At 37.7% G+C, this 16,622-nt stretch overlaps 1 protein-coding gene across 4 annotated transcripts in view; it reads left to right on the forward strand.

The window, feature by feature from the left end:
* The first annotated feature begins 1,190 nt into the window (after positions 1-1,190).
* The window catches only part of LOC145669689 (uncharacterized), a 215,068-nt gene continuing 199,636 nt past the window's right edge, over positions 1,191-16,622 (forward strand). For 2 of the 4 annotated variants that reach the window (XM_081737975.1, XM_081737974.1), the window contains exon 1: positions 1,193-1,508. In XM_081737975.1, coding sequence (XP_081594101.1) covers positions 1,344-1,508 — 165 coding nt within the window. In that variant the 5' untranslated portion in view covers positions 1,193-1,343. Of the gene's footprint in view, positions 1,509-16,622 lie in introns of all 4 variants that reach the window. The other 2 variants (XM_081737976.1, XM_081737973.1) reach the window with 2 other exon arrangements.

Consider the following 16,622-nt stretch of genomic DNA (forward strand, 5'->3'; position numbering starts at 1 on the left):
ATAGAGATGGAACGCTTAATCTATTCTTGGAACGCATAACCGATTGCAGAAAACCACATCTCTCTATCTATTACTGTTTTCGCTCTATAGAGATAAATTTTAAAATCAGAAATGGTTAATTTATACCACCTCCGGTTTAATTATCGGCTCCGAAAATGAGCTCGTTTACTAACTTCTGATCCCTACATTTTCACCAAAGTTGGTGCGAATTGGTCAAATAATTTTTGAGATTTTATGTCTCCCGAACGGAGAAAGAACACGCAGGGTAAATACATAAAGACATTTTGGCAAACCAAATTCCTTAGAAATTCATTTCAAACGGTTCAGCCGTTTTTCCGTTAGGATATAACAGACAAGTTTTGTTGTTTGGTTGATCTGTTTTAACCTGTCGCTCAGCACAAGACTATATGAGACATGGACCTGCAGTGTGACGTGCGATCCGAACTACATGAGCTCTCACCATATCAGACAATATCTTTTTTTTTTTTATATAACACATTTGAATTTCTTTTGTTTTCAGAAAACAATCTTGGAGATGAAGTTGATGCACTGTACCGGCACATCGTTATTAACGTTCAAGCAGAAACTCGTAATAAAAAGCTGGCTTAAAGAAAGAAAAAAAAATCTCTTTCAAATTTTATTTTGAACCTGTTAGACAACACAACTATGCTTCTGTAACTTGTCTTCCATTCTTGATCTTTAATGCGAGAACTTGTTTTTTCATATATAAAAAAAGATTCAGGTTCCTATCGATCACATCTGTTTTTTTTTTTTTAAAAAAAAAGTCGGTGCAATTTCCTGGTAATATATTACTTGTTTAAATTAATTACGTATTTAATATTTAAAATATAAATCTGAAACAATATGTATTAAGATTTTTTAAAAAAGAAACCCTCAAAACAAGAAAATTCCATATTTCCAGGATCTTGGCAATTTTCTCTTCAAAATAGTGAACTAATTTCAATATTCATTCTAAATATTTTATAATTTATGGTACTTTAACTACTATATTCATCTAAATACATTCATAATATATTACTAACTGTCTTACGAATTACATTTGAAATAATTTATATTAACGTAACTACATAACATCGAAAGCAGACGTACTCTGCTTTCTGCTTCGGCTGCCTCCGCTGAACAAGTGCCTTACGCGCAACGTATTGCACGTGCATTTGTTTTGGCGCTCGGAAAACTCCCACAATGCAATAGCAAGAAACAGATGCGCATGCTCCCCGCGTATGTTAACAACTGAAGATGGCGACGTCTGGGTTAAGAGTGTGAATATGCTGAAGAGAAATCGGGACACTTGTGTAGTTTTACTTTAGTGGAGTCCATGTAGGATGTCCGAACAAAAACGATGTTATTTAACTTCATTGGGAACGAACAAAAAGGAGAAGAAACCGAAGCAAAATTCCAGAACAGTGCGATTCAGTTTTCCACTTGGTGAATCCAATGAAGAAACATGCCCCGAGTTCAGCTATACTGAACTGCTCAATTCAGCTGAGGTAAGTTAACAGAAAATGTTCGTGTTGCATCGTTTCATGCATGCAGTATTAAAGTGCATAGTTTTAGAAATTGGATTATAAGTGAAATATGAGAGTTTGAGTGGTTGTCATCTAGGGAAAGTGACCTGCAAAATATTGTCCCCTCCTGTCCATGTAATGGTATAGGATAGATTCCTGGCCTGTTCTGTTGGCAGGACATGAAGTATCCTGGTTGTAATTATATACTAGGGAGGATTCAGGAGCCGAGTCGCCATATTTGAAGGAAACGGGTGAATTTTTATGTATAATCATCGAACCATATTGAACTAGGTGACAGCAACTGTTCTTACTCAGGTTGACTCATATTTAGCACCTTTATGCAATTGATTGTGTGTTTATTTTAAGTCTAATTGTTTTATGTGGTTTCTGCGGACCATGTCCCCCCTAATGCACCACTTCGCCTAGATCGATCCCTTTCTATTCGAATGAAATGATGGCGTCAAACCTTACAAGGGGGTAAACCACAATGTTGATGTTTCTGCAGGTCGTTCATATAACATTTATAACTTTAATAATATTGTGATTTAATGATGAATTTCGCCTAGAAACAGTGAGAACATTATTTTTTCTATTGCATATTGGAGTGTTATTAATGTAAATGAGAACGGTACACGCGAACTAAAAGTGTATGTTGCCGCCTCTGATAGTGGGAGGTCCAGATTTTTGCTTTCAGTGTATATGCTGAAAATACGATTCGTGGTCATTTATTGCTATTAATCTTGTGTAAGAGTTGTCAGTTTGTGTTATTTATGATATTATTTGTAAATTTGTACTTTAGTCTGGAAATTAATTGATCGGATTCGAAAAATAATAGTTCTGCAGAACTTCGATGTGGAACTTCAGTATCGAATGTTTCAAGCTCGTATTCATTCGCTATTATTAATAATTACGTGTTATCTGTGAATGTATTCCGTAGATTTGTTAAGAAAGCAATCGAAGTAAAAGTAATGCACATTTTTTTTTGGTTTTTGTTTTTGTTGTGAATAAATTAAATATATTGTTTATTTTTTTTATTTCGTGGAAAGATGATTAAAAGTGTGATCGCATTTGTTGATTTTAGTTGGGAATGTTTACCTACGAATGTTAGAAGCTGCGGAGAGGGGAGCCAGTGGAATTGATTTCTTCCCGCGAGATTGACTTGGTCACGTAGGCTACACGAGCGAGCGAGGTCTTGTAAAAGAAAGGAACTTGACGTTAAAATGTTGTTTATCATACTGTTCATACGAATATATGTATATAGTTTTTTAAGACCTGTAATTTGAAAAGTAACCGATATTAAGTTCATTTCGGTTTTTCAATCACAGAATATCACGAAATAACGGGAATATTATTATATGCATATTTATTTTATTGAGTGTTGCGGTGTGTAATGAGTTTGATAAACCATGTTAAGTGAAGGACAGGGCGTGAAAGCAAGTTTTGTGCTGTTCGATGTTCGAGTGGCCATCCGGCCATAGTGACAAAGGGGGGGGGGGAGCGGCAAAGCGGGAATTGTGTCAATCCGCGTAGGTGGAGTGTTATGTGATTTGGTGAAGTGTACTATTTTTCATAAAAATGATGGTCAAGGGAGAGCAGACGGGTTGGTGGGAGTATGCAAAACTGGAAAGAGACGAAGGTCAGGCATGATGCGCGCTTGCGTTTCGTGTGTGTGTGTGTGGAATGTGCGCGGACTGCACGCATCCGCGCATTTTGTAGCGTGGGGTGGCGTAAAGAAAATAATAGTGGAATACAGCTTCGCGTATCTTGGGATCGGAGACACGTTGAAAACTCGAAAGGAAAAGTTAATAGATGCGCTTCGTTACAATAGCCTAAAATAGTGTGGCGGTGGTACGCAAGCGCTGTATTCAGCGGCAGTTGGCCGAATCAGAGGAGGGAAAACGTGTATCGCTAGCGTTCGGATGAGGCAAGAATAAAAGAGCAGGAGGTGTACAGCATTGTCATCGTGTAATCTTACTGCTTAAAATGTTATGCAAAAGAAATGAGGTCATTATATGAATTACGGGTTTTAGGTTTTCGAAGTGTATTGCAGTAAGGAGATTGAAACAAAGGATGATATGTATTCTTTTATTGTTGAGTTCTATTTATTGAAAGTTCGAGTCTTGAATGAATTATTGCAGAGCGATTGTTTTTTCGCGTAATTGATCGGTTTGAAGAGAAGCCGTGGCGGCACAGTTCTGACGCTTCGTACGAGCTTGTGTGTCACGACTTCGACTCCAGTTTGCGCTGAATGGTATGGAACTTCCACAGTAAAGAGATGCTTACGTATTTTTGTCCTGTTGTGGCGTAGGAGAACCAGGTTCGATTCCCAGCGGGAGCTCATGTGCTTTGGATTTCACGTTAATAGGTTCACGTCTCATGTAGCCATCTTGCCCAACGGGACGTTAAAATTCAACTAAATAGCGACTGTAGTTGAATTATTTGTATTGTTACTTTGCGTATCTCAAACATATTCGCGAACCTTTATAATCACTGTTTGTTCATATTGTGCACCACAGCGATATACCACAGGATAACTATTGTTCTCTCCGAATAAACAAAAGGTACGTGTACGAATCCCGTAATTGTCTGATAAGTTTACTTAGTTTTTCTTTATCAAAGACTTTTTTCGTATTTACCGTCTTAGGTCATATGAAAAGAAAAATAACGAATCGAGTAATACAGCTCACCAATAGTTACTGTGTTGCTGGCTAGCACGAATGCTTTAATCAGGCGAGGGGTTTTGGGTTCGGATCCTTATTTAAGTGTTGTAAAAAGACCAACTTAAAATCTCTGTAGGATTTTTTTTTTTGTTGACATTTGCTTTTATTTCCTCAGTTTGTGTCATGAAGATAGAGCGCACGTCCTTGTACCATTTCTTTGTAGTACGTCACCGGTTCCCAACGTGAGGGGCGCAAGCTACTGACGAGCTACGTTCGTAATTAAAAATGGGTCTGATACGAATGTTGTGACAAATACGCGTCAATGCATAAATTTTGCTGGAAATAAATATTAATTGGTAACATTATTATTGACATTGAACATTTGATAACTTCAATGCTTCCACGAGTAGCAAGAAGGGCTAATGTATGCGGGGTTTATGAAAGAAATCGCTAGATAAACAAGGTTAGGATGCACTGCATTAAGAGGATGGAGGAAATATTGTTTCGTTAGCTGGAGTTTAGCGTCTCGATCAGCACAAAGACTCTCTTGGAGTAGGCGTGACTAAGTGGTTGAGCGTTCACCTCTGGTGCTTGAGTCCCGGACTCGATCTCAGCCCCCACCAAGTGAACTTTGTGGTGAACAAACATTGTGTGCGTGGGTTTTCTCGGGGTTCTCCCGTTTCCTCTCACTTTCTTCATTCGACCATTTCATTCATTACTCATCATCACCGTCTTCTTTAGCCTAACCGGCAAAACCGTGGGACGTAAAACTCAAGGATTTCATTTCATTTTTCTATGGAACTTGGATCTACAACTTAACGTGAACATTCGAACCACATATGTTGCCACCGGACGCCCAATGTAAATTTTCTAGGGTGATGTTTTTTTATTTGTATTAGGAAAAAATAAGGAATTTAATATATTTTCGTGAGTCAGGGACAGGCTCTCCTTCGGGCGCCCGAGTCAAATGCGTATGTTGTCCGTACAGGTAGAAGGGAGTTCAGTAGAGGAAGAGGTTCTGAATCAAAAAACAAACGCACAAATTACGATTTCCGAAGGTTTATCGTTGCGGAAACAATCTCATTAAAAGTAGGTACTGCTACCCCTTATTTCTGTTTCGTCAAAATGTAGGAAGAGTTGCTGTGTAAAAGGCTAACTTTATATGATTAGAATCTCAAAAGGGATTATCATAGGGGGACACGGTGGGTCAGTGGTAGAGCGCTTGTCTCTAGTGCATGGGATCCCTGGTTAGATCCCCGGCCAAGTAAATTGTGGTGGACAACATCGTGGATATTCTTGGGGTACTCCTACATTATCATTCCACTAATACTCCAATCATTTACGTTCCTTACTCATCCTGGGGACGCGGTGGCTCAGTGGTAGAGCGTTCATCTCCGGTGCTTGGGTTCCCTGGTTCGATCCCAGCTCGCACCAAGTGAGCTTTGTGGTGGACATACACCGTGCTCGTGGGTTTTCTCGGGGTTCTCCCGTTACCTCCCACTTTCTTCATTCCACCATTTCGTTCACCTGTCACCATCACCGTCTCCTTTAGCCTATCTGCCATAATCGTGGGACGTAAAACTTAAAGATTTCATTTTTTCCTTACTCATCCATTCCCTTACACCAAAGGAGGCACGGTGGCTCAGCGGTAGTGTCCACCGGTGGATGGGTTCCCTGGTTCGATCCTAGCTCGCGCCGTGTGGACTTTGTGGTTTACAAACTCCGTGCTTGTGGGTTTTCTCGGGGTTCTCTCGTTTCCTCCCACTTTCTATCCACCATTTTATTCATTTCTCATGATTAAGGCCCGGATTTTTATGTTTTTACATATTTTTTCCTTTGTATGTACGCTGGTGAAAATATGAAATGTTCGCAAATTACGAAGTAAGGAGCCATATAAACCAAAATCACGTTACATATTTTTACATATTTTGAAGTCTGTTACATATTTTCCGTCCACTGTACATATTTTAAAATAAATTCAGTTTTCTGGCTCCTTTTCGCTAATTTTCTTTAAATAATACGCAAATAAAAGTAGGCTTATATATGTAATAATAACTCAAAAAGTACTTTATTCAAATATCTGTATTTTTTTCTCTCACTTTGTTCAACCGATTTGCATTGAGGGAAAGCTGGGTTAAACCAAATCGTACACTCTACAATATGAAAAAAAAAGTCGTTAGTTACCGCTTCCAATCCTGAAAAAAATCTGTTTTCTTATATATAAATAAAGAAAACAATATAAGGATTTTTGTGCTTACGCCTTTGCAAGCAGACGCCGCTCGGATGTGTGCCGACAAAACAAACTAAAACGCATACAGTTGGCTGGCTTTCTCACCTTTTGTATGTGCAACCTCTACGGAAATACAAGAAACTCAACATTGTGCAGGGAGAAATAGGTGCGAAAACTGCCCCAAAGTTCCAGTCAGTTTTGAAGAGGAATCCAGGATACCTAACATTGAGGACTGCATGCAGGAGAAGAAACGGAGGCACCTGAGGAAATCAGTCCTGGAAAATGTCATTTGCTGAAGTTCGCGCCTGTCACTTCCTGCGACGTGGAGAGGTCTTTCTCAGCCTATAAAAGGATCCTGACTGACCAACGACTCTCTAGCTCCTGAACAATTGGAAAAGTATGTAGTGGTTCATTGAGCATCAGCAAAGTAAGCGCTTTTTTTTTCATCATATACAATAATGTGGTTTTCATTTTTTCAGAGACAATTTCATTTGTTACTAGTAAAAGCTTGAAGTATCTGTGGCAAGTTAGAGATTTTTTCGAATACCATCATATAAAATACTTAGTGGTTCATGGTGCGCTCCGAAAGTAAGCGCTCGTTATTTTAAATATTTTTTCCTCTTTTGATATTCAATAATGTGATTTTCATTTCTCCACGAGACAATTTTATTTGTTCTTAGTGAAAATTTGAACGTATCAGTGACAAGTTAGTGACAAAGTTTTTCCATTGCGTAAAATTATTTAGTGGTTCATTGTTCGTCCCAAAAGTAAGTGCCTTTTGTTTAAATAAATATTTTTTTGTGTTTATATGTTCAATAATGTGGTTTTTAATTTCTTTATACATATTTTCATTTGTTTCTTCTGAAAATGTGTACGTATCTGTAGGAAGTTATTTACACTTGTTAAGCTTTTATTACATAAATATGTTACAGTATATTAATTAGCTAAGAAAATAGCACAGATACAAAATAAACACGAAAAAATATTTTTACATATTTTCATATTTTTAACATATTTCTTACATATTTCATTGATTTTTGCTACATATTTATGTACATATTTCGGTACTTTGGACTACATAAAAATCCGGGCCTTACTCATGATCACCGTCCCCTTTAGCTTAACTGGCATATTCGTGGGACGTAAAACTGAAAGATTTCATTTTTCCCCTTACACTAAGGGGGAAATTTTTTGGGGTAGGTTATACTGAAATTTTTCATTTCACTTTCTTTTCAAAAGGTTATCATGATATTAACAGTCGTACGTGTGTTGCCAGTCCATTGATGGTAGTGTCGGCTGCCATTGTTGGAGCGTGACTAAGATTATCCAATTTGATTTCAGTTGGTGGTCCGTGTAACCCCCGTGGCATTTCTCTACTAATTGTGCTGAAGAGGCCGCGGTGGCTTAGTGGTAGGGCGTTCAGCTCTGGTGCTTGGGTCCCTGTTTCGATCCCAGCTCGCGCCAAGTTAACTGTGGTGGACAAACACTGTATGTGTGGGTTTTCTCGGGTTCTTCATTTCTCCCACTTTCTTCATTCTACCATTTTCATTCATTTCTCATCATCATCCCCTTTACTCTAGCCGGCATATCCGTGGGATGTGAAACTTAAGGATTTCTCTAATCGTGCTCAAATTGCATTACCGTATTTTCGTAATACTGCTTCAGGTGCTGGTCTAAAATAGTTCATGTAAATGGTGATTTTACGATTAGTCTATCCGACATAATTGTGGGACTTAAAACTTATAAAGATTTCATTTAATTTTTTTAAACCGACCTTGAAGTTACAGAGTTGAAAACGTACTCAGTTTTGTTTACATTGTTAGTCATTTGGTTCATTTAAGCCAAGCTTTTTTTTTTTTTTTTTTTTTTTTTTTGCAAGACCAAACAGTGACGTGGGGATACACTGACTCAGTTGTAGACGTGGAGGTACTTCAGATGCGAAACGTCCGTGGTTCGATTCCCGGCCACACGAACATGTAGTAGACAATCTCGGTGTCAGCATCTTTTCGGTGTTCTCCCGTTTCCTCCCGCATACACATTCCAATAACGGTCATAATCATTCACCTTTATTAATCATCTCGCTTCTTCAGTTTAAAGAGCGTAACTGTGACGTACAGCTAAAGTTTCATTTCATTTCCAGCCAACGATATAATAAATCTGAACAAATAAATATGTTGAAAGCGATGGTATGATATACTGTTAATTCATAATAACAGATAGATACACTAAAAGCTTATTAACTCGATATTAGAAGACATTTAAATTGGAATGTGTTCCTAAACAGTAAAATGTTCATTCTTCAGCATTTTTTCTTTCTGTAGCAAAGGGACTTTGTTTCAAGACAAAGGGGGAAAAAATCCTTAGACTTACATATTTCTGATGATTTTCTGAACGAAAATTAGAATGGGGATTTTTTTCTCTTACGTGAAATCCTTTGTAAATGTTAAACAGCCTTTGCATTTCTTTCTTCTTGGCTCATTTATTATGGATGTTCAGTGTAATAATTTTAATTGTATCCCTTGTAATAAACCACCATAAACCGGGCTTTCTTAATGTATTTCGTATCGCGACGTGCCTTTTGTCACATCCTCTTGGCAGCGATCTTCTGTAAGTAATTTCCGGTATATAATAAGCTTTTTGATTATTACTCCTTATCTGTTACAGCCTAGGTCTTATCCATGTAAGCCTCATGTAGGAATAGAAATAAAAGTTTTGACAATAAGTGTTGAAATGAAAATATATCTAAAAATAAATTCAAAATAGCCTAATTGTTAAAAATATGTTTTCTCATACTAGATCCTAATCTATCTTTTTCATCTCCCTTCGCCACACCCTAGGTGTAAAAACCGGTACTACATCCTAATCTGTTTGTTTTTCACCTCCGTTCGCGATGTCCCAGGTGGAAAAACTCCTGTAAACTTTGTATTACGTGTGTGATACATCTGTGTGATGTGTATTACATCTTTGCAGATTGCAAGATTGCGAACTAATTTTGTTGTCTACAAGCGACGTCAGATATTTTTGATAACGTGAGACGGTTTTATAACAAAATTAGGATAACTTGATACTAATAAAGTCTGAAAGCAGTCGTTTACATACTTCGTGTTGTGTTGAATATGTAAAACTAGGCCTATTTAACATCTGATCAAATATTAATGCAGATGACTCGACATGAGAAAGTAAAAGAAAGAAAACTTAGAACATAATATTTATAAAAATATTAACATGATTACGTATGGGTCAGTCCATTTGAAGTGATCCAGAGGTGGTTGCTCGACCATTTTTGAAAATTATGAAACTTACACAGTTGTTTGCTTCATGTTTTCAGGCTTAAACTGTGTTTACAATATGTCTTATCTGAAGCGGTTTGCCAGTGGCGGCCATATTTGTTTCGTGGCGCGCCCCTACTTTCACGATTGTAAGGGTTAACAAAAACGTCCATTACGAAAACAATTACTTGGTCTAGAAGCATAAAACAAAAATCATTTGACTGGTAATGGATGAGAGTAAAAACTAGGCGTATAGGCATGCACTTATATTTCTCCTTTCTATAAGAAACTTACTAGTAAATGTAAACATCAATATCGATGAAATTTCACTTTTTGTAATGTTTTGTAAGTAGGAAGAAGTGGTATACACACTTTGATTTTGTTTGTGAGATGAAGAGATATGTCAACAGTTTTACCAGAAAAAATATTGATTGTGATATACTTACCCTTATGTTTTTATGGTTGTGTTAAAATCACGGTTTTGTAAAAAAAAAACCCGAAGTTTGGCTTCAAATAATTCTGATGGGGCTAGCGATAAAAATCTCAAATTAGCACAGAATGTAGTGCTGTTGTATATGTTTATGGCAAATAAAAACATTCTTGTGTATTTTACTACAACAAAAGTTATAGCCTCTCAAAAATGAAACATACTTCGTTGTAGAGATATCGTTTTGACACGCTAAAGGAGGGCTTTATAGAGGGTTACTTGTCTTCAGAGCACGTTGATAGCTTCACACGTATCAAAGTACAGTTGCAATAATTTATACTTGAACATTTTCACGGCTAGACTACATTTGACAGGCTTGGGGGCATTTATAACCGACATAGATCTCAAGAGCAAAGTGAAGGTTTTTGAATCGTTAGCGGAGAAATTGGAAAACCTGAAACCGCATAATCTTGTGTCAAAATCTCAAGCTCACTTTCTCAAGAAGAAAAAATCTCAACTTATTGCAGAAGAACGTTTGGTGTTAACAGATTTTGCAGAAAATTATTCATTCATAGTTCAGATTGAGATACAGAGTTTTCACTGGATCAATATCCAAGCCACGGTTCACCCTTTCGGGTTCTATTTTAAGGAAAATGATAAATTAGAACACAAGACATTTTGTGGCTTTCAAAAGATTTTCACAGCGTATATTAAAGAAGTGCATCCGAACATTAAAAAACTTACTTATTTTACTGATGGAGCTTCAAGTCAATATAAAAACAAAAAGAACTTTGATAATATATGCTGTCACAACCACGAGTTCGATCTGGACGCTGAATGGCATGTTTTTGGATCATCCTATGGGAAAAACGCCAGTGATGGTGTGGGTGGAACTACAAAACTAGAAGTCTCAATAGCAAGTTTGCAAAGGCCAACAAATAATCAGCTACTCAACGTAGGTGACGTTTTCATTTTGTAATGAAAAGTTACAAAACATCAAATATTTTCTGGTGAAATCAGATAAAGTACCTAAGATCTCCAAAACTCTACAAAAACGTCTTGACCGCTGTTCTAGATTTGTTGGTGCTAGGAGGTACTACAAGTATGTTCCTATCTCAGAAGGCATTGTAAGATGTTACGTCACTTCAGTCAGAGGACTACGACGATCATCCTGTGTTACGTTCTGCAATTACATCAAATTACTTTGTTAGAGTCAAACATAATGGAATGGATGTTTTGCTAACATGCAGTTATGTTTTGTGTCTTTACAACAACAATATGATTTTGTTTTCAAAATGGTTTCATTTTATTGCAATCTCAGTTGTGCTAAACGCTTTGGGTAAGGTACTTCCTCTCAAACAGTAATATATTAATATTGTTTAATCTCCGTATATATTTAAGTGCTGGGAATAGAAAAATGCACAATAATTGTTCAGATAAAGTACCTAAGATCTCCAAAACTCTACAAAAACGTATTGACCGCTGTTCTAGATTTGTTGGTGCTAGGAGGTACTACAAGTATGTTCCTATCTCAGAAGGCATTGTAAGATGTTACGTCACTTCAGTCAGAGGACTACGACGATCATCCTGTGTTACGTTCTGCAATTACATCAAATTACTTTGTTAGAGTCAAACATAATGGAATGGATGTTTTGCTAACATGCAGTTATGTTTTGTGTCTTTACAACAACAATATGATTTTGTTTTCAAAATAGTTTCATTTTATTGCAATCTCAGTTGTGCTAAACGCTTTGGGTAAGGTACTTCCTCTCAAACAGTAATATATTAATATTGTTTAATCTCCGTATATATTTAAGTGCTGGGAATAGAAAAATGCACAATAATTGTTCCAAAAAAACAATAATTGTTCCAATATTGATACAATACACAACATATAGGACAAGTATACAGAATATCAACGTACCCTGAAGACAAATAACCCCCTATAAAGCCCTTCTTTAGTGTGCCAGAACGGTATCTACAACGGAGTATGTTTCATTTTTGAGAGACTATAACTTTTGTAGTAGTAAAATACACAAGAATGTGTTTTTATTTGCTACAAACATATACAACAGCACTGCATCCTGTGCTCATTTGAGATTTTTATCGCTAGCCCCATCAGAATTATTTGAAGCCAAACTTCGTTTTTTTTCCCGACAAAACCGTGATTTTAACACAACCATAAAAACATAAGGGTAAGTATATCACAATCAATATCTTTTCCTGGTGAAACTATTGACATATCTCTTCATACCAGGAACAATATCAAAGTGTGTATACTTCTCCTTCCTACTTACAAAACATTACAAAAATCTGAAATTTCACCGATATTGATGTTCACATTTACTAGTAAGTTTCTTATAGAAAGGAGAAATATAAATAAATACCTATAGGCCTAGTTTTTACTTCAATCCATTACCAATCAAATGATTTTTGTTTTATTCTTCTAGACCAAGTACTGTTTTCGTAATGAACGTTTTTGTTAACCCTAACAACCGTGAAAGTAGGGGCGCGTCACGAAACAAATATGGCCGCCACTGGCAAACCGCTTCAGATAGACATATTGTAAACATAATTTTAAAGTCTTAAAACATGAAGCAAACAACTGTGTAAGTTTCATAATTTTCAAAAATGGTCGAGCAACCAATTAATTTTTTTCTGGATCATTTTAGATGGATTACAAGGTCTGCGGTGGCACAGTGGTAGTGTGTTCTTCTGGTGCTTGGGGTCCCTGGTTCGATCCCAGCTCGCGCCGAGTGAACTTTGTGGTGGACAAACACCGTATGCATGGGTTTCCTCGGGGTTCTCCCACTTTCTTCATTCCATCATTTCATTCATTTTTCATGATCACTGTCTCCTTTAGCCTAGCCGGCATAATCGTGGGACGTGAAACTCAAACATTTCATTTCATTTCATTTAATGACTTTGTATACAGAGTATAGCTTCTCTCTTCGCTGCATACTTTAGATATATAATAGACCTATATAGTTTATCTAGTATCGGACCGAATGGATGGGTCAAACATGACGAATTTCCGCCAATGCTTTTAGTATCGTTTGTTTTCTGAGAGTTCCAGCGCCATGAGCTTACATGTGGAACTTATTTTTAAAAAATTATGGTTATTTTTCTCATTGAGTCAGGTTTTCTAAAAAGTATTGAGCCGTTGGAGCTCAAATTTGAAAATACATTTATTGTAATTTAACTATACAGGGTGTTACAAAAGTATGTCACAATATTTTGGGAACAGATTCCTCACGTTAAAATAAGAAAAAAAGTTCATATGGAGCGGATAGTTTCGGAGTTACAGTGTGCCGAAAGCGTGAAACAAGTGAACTTTAAAAATTCATAGCTCCACTACTATTTGATCTATCGTAGTCGGGGGTCAAGACATCACTGAGGAACTGGTATGTGAACTATCCAAATATCCATGTTTAAGAATGCTCTGGTACTTGCACATCATTTTTTTTTTAGAGAGGTAGGTGGAGAGTACTTCCAAACAACCTCTCTGAAAATGGTTGTGCAGTACCAGAGGTTCTGAAGGATGAATAGTTGGATAGTTCACATACTATTGTGCTGCCAAAATGTCTTGAGCCGTGGCAAAAATGTGAACTAACACTCACACCCACGCGTTGAGCTAATAAGGGTTCAGCTGTTGCTAAGCGAGAGAAAGACGACCCGCTCGGGAGAGTAATACTCCCGGAAGTACGTTTTTCCGCGCGCTACTCTAGACAGCTGTTTTACGCGCTATCCTAGCCAGTTGTTTTAAGTTGGTCACAAAAGTTATATCATGAAGTACAAGGGGAACAAAATGGCCCTATGTCATGGAGTAAAAGGGAATAAGTACTACAACTACTTATCTGCATAAAAATAAATAAATCACTCTTTTAAGTATTATTTTCATATTATTTTAATTTAATAAGTGTTATAAAAATGTAAAAAAATTCAAAAAAAAACCTTTCCTCTGGCGGGGTTTGAACTCGCGCCAAAGGAGGATTTTATTACTAGCGTATAGCGCTAGCCCACTCGGCCACTGAGGCCGACAACAGCAAGCGTTTGTTGTCTGCTATTTGAATGCAACGTGGCAAGAAGTGGATAACGCCAACCAATCAGAAATGTGTTTCTCGTTTCTACTTCCGGGAGCATTACTCTCCCGAGCTAGTCCTAGAGGAAGTGAGTGGAATACCTTCAGCCGATAGCAGCGCTTGCAACGGAAGATTAGGGATCAAGTGAATCTGGCATATCTATAGTTCCTCAGATGATGTCTTAGACTCGACTACAGTTGGTCTTATAGTAGTGGAACTATGGGCCTTTATTTTTTTATTTTTTGTTTTCGGCACCCTATACCTACGAAACTATGCACTTCCGACCACAGGTTCATATGAACTTTTTTTTTTTTCTAATGTTAATGTGAGGAATCTATTCCCAAAATATTGTTAAAACTTTTTGCACACCCTCTGTATTGTATGTATTACTTTCTGCGATGATTTTTTTATTTTTTAATGTCAACGACATAATACCGTCGTTATAGAGCTTCTGTGGTTTCTGGCCAAAAAATTGTGACACGTGATTTTCACAGGTCTTTTCTGAAACTAACATCGTCGTCCAGGTAGTTCTGCAGGGGCCGAAACAAATAATAGTCTGACTGCCAGGTACGGGTTATACGGGGATGCTTTAAACCTCTCAACAAAGTTCTCTCAATTTCTGACCGGTCGTTAAAGGTATATTTGGTCTGGTGTCGTCAGCAAGATATACGATAGGAATAGCCACAAAGTTCCGGTTCCGCAAAGAACCGGTTCTCGAAGATCAGGTTCCAGACCCGGATCCGAAAACCCGGTTCTACATCTGGATCCGAAGAACCGGTTCCGGAACCGGATCTTCTAGAACCGGATCCATTCAGACCCGAAAACCGGTTCCACCAGGAACCGGTTCTGGCCATCCCTAGTATACGACACCTTTTCTGTTGACCAGTTCCAGTCGTTCCTTTTGAATTGCTAGCTGCACTTGTGCTGATTGTCGACAGACAGGCCCAACTATCGTTCTGCCTTGCGGCAATAGCTCGTGATGCACGGTGCCCTTTCAATCCCATCAAATGCACAGCATAACCTTACTGGGCATCACTGTGATCTCCGTAACAGACTGTGGAACTTCTACCATCGATCACGATCTTTTTGCCACATTGTTGTAGGTTATCAACTTTTCATCACTCGTGATCAACTGCTTCAGAAATGGGTTGAGTTCGTTACGTTTCAGTAGATAGAATTTCAATGGAGTACATGTTTGAGTATAATCAGGACCACCCAAACATTGAGCTTCTTTTTGTTGCTGGCTTCCTCCAAATACTTTTAACACTGGTGAAGGATGTTAAGAGGCCTCATCCCGGCGAAATTAAAATGCCGCTAATTTTACAGTAATTATGTGATATCTTCAAATAGATAAAAGATAATTGAAATGTGGAACAAGAGCGCCCTAGACAATATTTTTTTTGCGTGAGATACCGTTATCACGAGTTACCTAGTGGCTTTCCGTTTTCATCCGTTTAGAAACGCGAAAATATATGCCGATTTTCAAAAAGGCTCGAAATCGAAAGCAGATAAGTGAATCATGATAATGGTATCTCATGTAAAATGATATTGTCTAGGGCGCTCTTGTTCCACATTTCGATTATCTTTCATCTATTTGAAGATATCACATAATTACCGTAAAATTAACGGTATTTTAATTTCGCCGGGATGAGGCCTCTTAAGTCATTGGCGATATCATTACTGCTGTCATCCACTTTCGCTGCGATCAGGGGCGGATCCAGGGGAGTAATCGGGGCGATTCGCCCCCCCAGAAGAGGAGACTTTTTAAAATTTTATATATAAATAAAACCCATCCCAGAGTTTGGAGTTCTTAAAAGTAGCTCTTAAGTAGCAGTATTACAACCCCCCCCCAGAAGTCCGTCCTGGATCCGCCCCTGGCTGCGATGGTCACTCATTGCAAGGGCCATCTTGGACATAGAAATCATCAGAACGAAAACGACTGAACCATCTTTTGGCTGTTAATTTTGATAACGTGTCTTCCCTGTAAGCAACACATTTTTTCTCGGGCCTGCGTAACAATTCCGTCTTTATCGAAATGAAATTGTAAAATCAAAGCAGTTTTGCGGAAAATTTACTCATTTTCACGGTGCAATACAAATTATAAGAATCCAACTGTTTTTGCAGATATAATAGCTTCAACTGTCAGCTGTAAATGACGTTACACTAGACTCGCTGCGACTCATCCTGATATTTGGGACACTAACGCCATCTCGTGTGCAGAGGATTCAGTCTTTTGTGCACCACCAGATGTAATGAGAGAGAGAAGCAGTTTTTGTGTATTTTTGAAAGAAGGAAATTGAGAAAGTAAATGGCTTAAAGAATATAAGAAAACATATTTCCAATAAAATAAAGTGGACACCGGCATACGCCTTGTTTACCTGGCAGACGTACTATTTGGAACCCAAAATTTGATTTTTGAAATCTTGCA

This window comes from Thermobia domestica, chromosome 14 (genome assembly GCF_964235325.1).
Source record: "Thermobia domestica chromosome 14, izTheDome1.hap1.1, whole genome shotgun sequence".
Lineage (NCBI taxonomy): Eukaryota > Metazoa > Arthropoda > Insecta > Zygentoma > Lepismatidae > Thermobia > Thermobia domestica.